Here is a 7,903-nt window from a genome sequence, read left to right as displayed (position 1 = left end):
TTTTCTTTCGCTGATCACACAGTGCAAATCCAGCTTCAACTTTTTAAAATCTGACTTTAGTTTTTGGTAAGGAATATCGCCATCTTTCAATGGATGTTTTAGTTTCCTGATAATCTCTTTGAATCTGGTTCATGTTTTCTAGATTTTTTTTATATTCTTCACTAAAGTTTTCACTTCTTTTTCTGGGTTCCTCCACTCTTTTTATCCAGTTGAGCACTACTCAGCCATAAAGAAGAATCACATTGAGACATTTATAAATAAATGGGAACAGCTTGAGAACATACTCTTGAGTGAAACAAATCAAACTCACGTGTGTGAATACCGAATAGTTTCCCTAGTGTAAGAAATGGGATAAATACGTAAAAGTATGTGGTGATCATGAATCCCCATTATACGGCTTTGAAGACTTATAAAGGCATCACTCCTTAACTGTAATGTTTTTATTGTGGGCTGTTTGAGTGTATTGTCTGTGATGGTGTGTACAGGCATTTTGAAGAAAACAAGACATTGTAATAGCTCGAGGTGATTTCCTATCATCTTGTTTTAAAATCCCATCAGACTGTTTTGCTTCTGTCTCCACTGAATCTTATTGGAGTTTATTGTATATGATAGTATAAACAAAATCTTTTATAGGCAAAGAGATAATATAGAAACTATTGTTTCTTTTGTGTTAGCTGGTTCTAAATACCCTGTAATACTTGAAGCCTCTTGAATGGTTTCGCACTGTCTTGATATGTTTGATACTATAGTGTACGAAGTTATAATCAAATATTTCAAGGAAAGAAACCGTACGGTAACTACTATTATGTCGGGTTATCTTTTTTTTTTTTTTTTTGTCATTTTCCTTTTTATCGGTACCAGGGATCGAACTCATGACTGCCTGCTTTCAAGGCAGGCGCTTATGCCACTGAGCTAAACCCCCAGCCCCTTAAGTCGGGTTATCTTGTGGTGAAACACTATGTTGCTTAAACAGTTGTGTTCTGAACTTCTTGATATGTTGTTATGTCCTCTTTTACCTCAATCTCCCTCCTTTATTAAGTGAATTATTATTTTTAATTAAGGGAAAAAATAAAACAATTAGCAGGATATATTATAGTAATAATTTTGATTTCCTGTTATCTTTAATGAATCCCTGTATTGTTCTCACCATCCTGCTTTCACTGATTTTACTCTATTCTGTTCTGTTCGATAGTATCAACTTTGAGGGTATAGGCAACTACTTTAAGGCAATAAGATTCACTATGATATCCATTCTTGTTTGACTATTAGGTTCCTTTGAATTCGCGTAATGTCTCCAATGTTTCCGTTTTATTAGTTTTGTTCTGTACTGTTTTGTTCAGGTTTCTTATACCTGATGCTATAGTCAATAATTTTATGGTAGCAAGAGGCATTATAGTAACCATTGTTGATTACCTTGTATTCTGTTTTTAGATCATATACTATGTCCATCCTTTGTTTTGACTGATTCTCTTTGTTTTGTCACAATTGGTTTTATTCTCTTCCAAAAAAGTACTACGAACTGAGGGATCAATAAAACCCAAAATGTGAAATTGATATTGCTAAAAAGAGAGGAAAAGAAAGTCCTCTAAAGGATGCAAATGCAAGTGTGTTTAGATGTGTAAAACAGATGATCATATTACTAAGTATTTGTTGAATCATTGAACACACCAGTTTGCAGTCTCACTGAATGCCACTTTGTAGGCTTCTATTTTGTAACTTGAACAACTATTTCTAAGATGACGATATGTAATCTATTAGTGAGTGATTTCTTATGGTTTATTTTTTTGAAATTTTGTATTACTGATACCCTTTTACTGTTTGGGTTTATTTCTCTTTGAGTAAATTTTTTTAAAAAAACTGATAATATTGAAATATTTTGAAAAACATGGATGCAACTAGAAACCATACTGATAAGTGAAATAAATCAAACTCACACTTATAAATACCTTATACTCTCCCGAGTTTAAGAAAATGTAACAGTACATAAGAGCATAGAGTAATCTTGATTCCCATTACACTGTTCTGAAACCTTATCATGTCTCCATTGATTCATTGGAGTGGTTTTATCCTAGGTTGTTTGATTTTATTATCTGTGATAGTAGAAAGAGCTCTTTCATAGAAAAGAAGACATTAGAATCGTCAGAGTGGACTTAGAATCATCTTAGTCTGAAGTCCTACCAAGTTTTCGTTTTTCGTTTGCCTTTGGTACTGTCCTGTTATATGTTATTGGATATTATGTGTGATAGTACAAACAATTTTCCTATGGAAAATGAGATAATATTGTATCCATTGTTGGTTTTCTAAAATTGGGTTCTGAAAGCCCTGTAATGCTTTCATTCTTTTGAATTGTTTTATATTGTTTTGTTATGCTTGATTCTATCGTATATGAAGCTATGCTCAACTATTTCAAAGAAAGAGACATTATGGTAGTTACTGTTAATCAGGGGTTGTCTTATTGTGAAATGCTGTGTTACTTGCATTGTTCTTATCTGATCTGCTTTGCTATGTCCTCATTAGACAGAGAGAGAAAGAGAGAGAGAGAGAGAGACAGAGAGAGAGAGACAGAGACAGAGACAGAGAGAGAGAGAGAGAGAGACAGAGAGAGACAAACTCAGACACAGAGAGAGAGACAGAGACAGAGAGAGAATAGACTTGGTTAAATCTGTTAAAAAATGCAATGTGGATGTGTGGCCCATGCTTGCAATCCTAGAACTCGCAGAGGTTGAGGCCACAGGACCCCAAGTTTGAGACCAGGTCGGGCATTTAGCAATTGAAGGAGACCCTAACTAAAAGTAAAAATAAAAATGGGCAGATGCTGTACATCTCAGTGTGATGTCCCTGGCTTTCACTCCCAGAGCCAGAAAATGAAACAGAGAAAAACAGCCTGAAGTTGCCTCAACCTGGCCTCCCAAATGGCCACAATCCAAGCTCCTTAACTTACACTACTGGGTCCTCTGTGCAGATCTTCCAGGACAACTGTATGTAGTTTCTTTGCCAGCCAGGTTGGTTGTGGAGGGCTTTCCAGGTCCCAGGGGAGGGGGAGCAGGTCTCAGCAGCGCAAGTGCCCCTCTAGCCCACCCTGTAGGGTTTCACGCCCTCCCCTTCCCGGTCACAGATCCACAGATTTTCTCAGCATCATGTTGATTGACTCATTTGTCCCCAGTGAAAGTTTGGTACATTTTGTCTCTTTTCTGTGTACCTGATTTTCCTAAGGATTCCTCTACTATATCAGGTCAGGAATTTTTTGCTTTGGATTGGTTTTTTGTATCTTTCGTCCTTCGTTTCTTTCTTTCTTTCTATCTTTCTTTCTTTGTCTCTTTCTTTCTTTCTTTCTTTCTATCTGTGTGTCTGTGTGTCTTTCTTTCTTTCTTTCTTTCTCTCTTTGTTTCGTACACCTGTTTTTTTGTATTGTTTGAAACAGATAATAGTTTTGTAGCTCAGGCTTGCCTCGAACTGTAGGCTATCCTCTTGCCTCAGCCTCTCATATGCTGAGATTATAGGTGTGCATGGCACCACCCTGCTAGGAATCCGTTTCCAATCACCCTTCACTTTCATCACCTGGCCCAACAGCAGACCCAGCCTAGGTCAGTGGTGGTGACCTTGGGGCACTCAGGACACAGGAGCCCTGCAAAGCTCTCTGTCCCTGGCTAGCCAAGTCACAGTAGCATTGCCCCAGCAGCAGAGCATTCCAGGGTCATGCTAGTGTTAGTGGTTCGACATAAATAAGTGGGGTTGAAACTGCAGTTGGAGACTTCAATCTTAAAAGTTCACCATCAGTGGCCTCGGTTTGGAGACATCCAGAGTGACCAACAGACAGAGACACACACACAGACAAACAAACACACACACACACACAGACACACACACACAAACACACACACACAAACACACACACACACACACACACACTCTCACTTGGATTATGGATAAATTGGGCCTGGAATGTGTAGGGTGGATTAAGGAGGGGGTGTGGCTACCTCAACACACTATTTAAGCCAGGCAGCCCAAGGCTTCAGGCAGGTAAACTGAGGAGCCATAGGTGGTACAGTTGGTCATGCGCTAGCACTGTCTTGCAGCTGCCATGTCCAGGAAACCAGGTAAGTCGAGGCATTCTGGGAAGGTGGAGCTGAGGGGCTGAGAGTGGGGGAACCCTGGGAGAGATGCAAGGACTTTGTGGTGGTTCCTGGGCTCCATGAATTTTTTCTCCAGGGGCTGAGTAGAATAATCTTTGTCGCCCTCTACACATTGGAAGTTGATATGTTAGGTTTGTTGCAGATACCTGCTTGCAGGTTTGTTTATTTCCGTATAATTCTATAGTCTATGTATTTTAAAGTTTGAAGTTGTCAAACTAATCAACGTTATTGAGCATTGTATTTATAAGACTTGTTAAAACGTATATTTTTGCTTTGGAGAATCTTTGTTTCTTTGGAGTCAGGATCTCACTCTCTAGATAGGCTTGCCCTTAACTTGGTTCCATAGCCCAGCAGACCTGGAACTCGCACGGATCCTTCTGCCTCAGGCTCTTAAGTGTTCGAATTAGAAGAATGGGCTACCACATACACCAATAATTTTTATTTTTGAGGGGTTTTCTTGTTGGTTTGGTTTGCTTTTGGATTTTTCTCGTGTGATTAGGGATAGAGTTCTTTTGTCGCTGTTTCTGTTTTTTTTTTTTTTTTTTTTTTTTGTAGCAGGGATGGAAGTTCAATTCTTGTGTTTCCCAAAGGAGCCTTTGGGCCGCCCAGCTAAATCACTGGCCCTTTGGAGGGAGGGTCTTACTGCTTAGTCCAAGTTGGCCTTGAATTCACTGTTTTGGCCCAGGCAGGCTGGGATTACAGGTGTGCACCACTATGCGCAGATTTGCAGTACTTTGGTTGATATCATTTCCAAATCTTCTATTTTGTACTCATTTCCAAGGATACATGCCCCATCTGATTTTCTGTATTTTCAAGGCATTCTAGATATATGTGTGCAATATATTCTAGTAATATGACACTGACAATTTAATGTTGGAGTGTTTGTTTTTGCTTTTTCTTTTGTGGTGTGGTAGCGTGATCAAACTGAGGACCTCATACTTGCCAGACAGACGCTTATATGACTGAGCTAAACCCCTGGCCATTTATTTAATAAACTTAGAGTTTATCCTGCTGCCACCCTCCTTTTCCTGCTCAGTTTTACTTTTTCTGTCTCGAGCTCTAGTTTGCTCTATCTATCTCTGTCTCTGTCACTCCTTGAATACCATGCTTCAAAATTTTCAACAATGCCCTCTTTCGTCAGACAGGAACGGAAAAATGTTTTTGTAAAACTCTGTGGTCCTGGGGATTCAGCTCAGTGGCCCAGTGCTTGCCTGGCCAGAGCGAGGTTGTGATTTCGATGCCAATTGTTAAAAAGATTGTAAAAAATCTATGTATTGGATCATTTGTGTTCACTGACGGAGAATTAGGCAGCATGTTGGCAGTTTGGGTGCAGTGTGTGTGTGGATGCATGAAGGCGTGGGTTTGAGTTTGTGTGTGCCCGCTTAGCAATGTGGGAAAACAAAGTCTCTTATAAATAGAAGACACCATGGAATATGGATTGCCATAACATTAAGTAGTACTGGGTAAGAAGGTATTAGATGTGTGAAACCATAGTATAATCTCCTATTCTGCACAAATACTGTACACTAAACTTACTTCTTTGGAAATTCACAACTTTGCAATGTCTACGATTTATGTGGCACCATTTTACCCTAGAGAAACAGAAGCAAACGATGAGGGGAGCAGGTCTCTAAATGACAGAGCCAGTAGAGGAGAGAATCAGCATGCATTCTGCTTCTTAGCTGCTAGCCACACAGATCCCACGAAGAAATGACCAAATCAGTAGCCAGCTCTTTAGGGTCTGAAAGCACCTCTGAGTCTGAATGCTGAGTGTACCAGGGTCTCAAGTACTGCTTGAGCATTGTGAAACCCTGAGTCTACTGTTACTCTTACCCCAATGCTGTATTCTCTCCCATTAAGAAACAGGGTACCTGGAGCTAGAGAGGAATGTGGTTCCATGGGTGAACTCTTTGGGCCAAGCATGAAATGCACATTTGGGTATGATTATAACACATGCTTTTGCCCTTTCCGTGTGGATAGTGCTTTCATGCAAGTCTTTGTCTCTTCCCTCCGCAGACAAGATAGAATACAGGCACAAGCCACGAACTGACTTTACCCCATCCCAACGCTCAGTACTGCTGAGTGCCTTTGAGAAGAACAATCATCCAGGGCACGATGTTACAAAAGAATTAGCTACAAAAATCAATGTTGATGAAACGGTGATAAAAGTAAGTACCTGAGTGTGTGTCTCTAGGTGGTACACCTGACCCAGAAAGCCACACGCTTTCAACCACCAGCATACAAGTCCCATACTTTGCCAGGTGCAGTGCGTTTGGACAGCGGTGAAATATGGCATAGTTTCACTTTACCCATGTTCACTTTTGGAGGCAGACTGAGGCTGACCCAAAAGACTTGTCTTCCTCAAGTAATAAGTGCAAGGGCCAGATTTTAACTGATCCACAGCACACTGCCTGGGACCCTTTGAATCTGGATCTGAGATCTTGCCCTTTGGGTTGTTTTCCGATTAGCAGCACACTCTTGTAATGGGCAACCTAGTGCTCAAGAATTGAGGCACTTCCTGGAGCTGGGAGTTAGTCCCTCCCAAGCCCACGTTCTGAGTACAAATTACTTCTCATCAGGCTTCACATCTTAAAGTGGACTTCCTCTCCATACCATTCCTTAGAAGAGAAACACCAAACCCAGTGAGTCTTTATACAAACACAGCGGGTAGATATCTAGATACTGCTCAGTCAGAACATTCAAATTCATTCTGATGTCTTCCTAGCCTTTCTCAAGGTAGTGAGGGCAAAATCCCTTCATGGAGCTGAAGCAACCCAAGCTCCATTCCCATTCCTTGCTCTCAGTCATTGCAATGTATTCTTGCAAAATTTGGAGCAACCACTAATGCAGAACTACACGCAGCACCCTTTGTTTAACCCTCCGGCATTGAGAGTTTGCCCCTTCCTACTCTACGCATTGCCAGTAAAACCCAATACCCCCCCCCCCTTTACCCTCCCGGAACCAGAACAGCACAGGATACAAAGTACTTCCCCTGTTCAGATCAGTCCACAGCAATTGGAGATCACCTTTCTGACCCAAAAACCTCACATCCTAGGGAACAGGAAAATAAAGCTTTGGGTTCATACCCATTTATTGAACTGCTTCTCTCTTCCCTGTAGATCTGGTTTAAGAACCAGCGTAGCAAACGGAAGAAAGATCAGCTAAAACTGAAGCTAGCTTCTTTGCCCGGAACATCCACGCAGACCTCTTCAGAAAAGAAGGAGCACGTCCTACAAAGTCCTGTTGCAAGTTGTTCACCGATATCTTCCATTTCAGATGACCATGTCTGTGACCGAGCAGAGCGTTTTGAGAAAGATATCAGTAGAAGACACGGAGCCTCTGTGTTTGGTTCGTCATTCCAAAGTCAACCTGATGGAACTCAGGGACACGTCGTCTACGTCGAAGATTTTGACATTGATGACACAGATAAACTTATAGAAATGTATTATCTGCCTGGGGAAGATGATCCCAGCAGTCTAGATATATACCTCCCCCCAGGCTGCCTGCAGTGAAGAAGTGAGCATGGTGCTGATGGGCAGAGTGACTCATGCCACCCACAACTTTGGACACAAGCCTCCATTTTCAAGCATGGTTCCCAACTGATTTCCATTTTTTGCAGCAGAGCTTTGAGGACTTGTCATTTCACAGAAGGCAATAAAATAGCCATCTCACTGTCAATGTTGCCTGTTTCCGAGTGTTTTGTATTCCCCCTCCAATCTTTTCAGTACCCTGAACACTCCGCTTGGGAAGGAAATCAGCAGCATGGGGAA

The 7,903-nt window shown here is 41.1% G+C and overlaps 1 protein-coding gene across 1 annotated transcript; it reads left to right on the top strand.

Annotated features, from left to right (window-relative positions):
- The first annotated feature begins 4,081 nt into the window (after positions 1-4,081).
- On the top strand, positions 4,082-7,645 carry LOC134476813 (paired-like homeodomain transcription factor LEUTX). The gene is made up of 3 exons (XM_063252471.1): positions 4,082-4,097; positions 6,150-6,301; positions 7,253-7,645. Exons 1-3 carry the CDS (start codon positions 4,082-4,084, stop codon positions 7,643-7,645), a joined length of 561 nt encoding a protein of 186 aa, XP_063108541.1.
- Positions 7,646-7,903: the final 258 nt, after the last annotated feature.

The sequence above is a fragment of the Cavia porcellus genome, unplaced genomic scaffold (assembly GCF_034190915.1).
Source record: "Cavia porcellus strain 051 isolate PalLab524CR breed Dunkin Hartley unplaced genomic scaffold, mCavPor4.1 scaffold_7, whole genome shotgun sequence".
Lineage (NCBI taxonomy): Eukaryota > Metazoa > Chordata > Mammalia > Rodentia > Caviidae > Cavia > Cavia porcellus.
The sequence above is the reverse complement of the archived record's forward strand: the minus strand, read 5'-3'. Positions and strand labels throughout refer to the sequence as shown.

What these genes read in the sequence shown, in the direction of transcription:
- LOC134476813 (XM_063252471.1), top strand. An exon ending in TTGATGAAACGGTGATAAAA is followed by an intron (nt 6,302 to 7,252) that starts GTAAGTACCTGA and finishes TCTTCCCTGTAG; the next exon opens with ATCTGGTTTAAGAACCAGCG.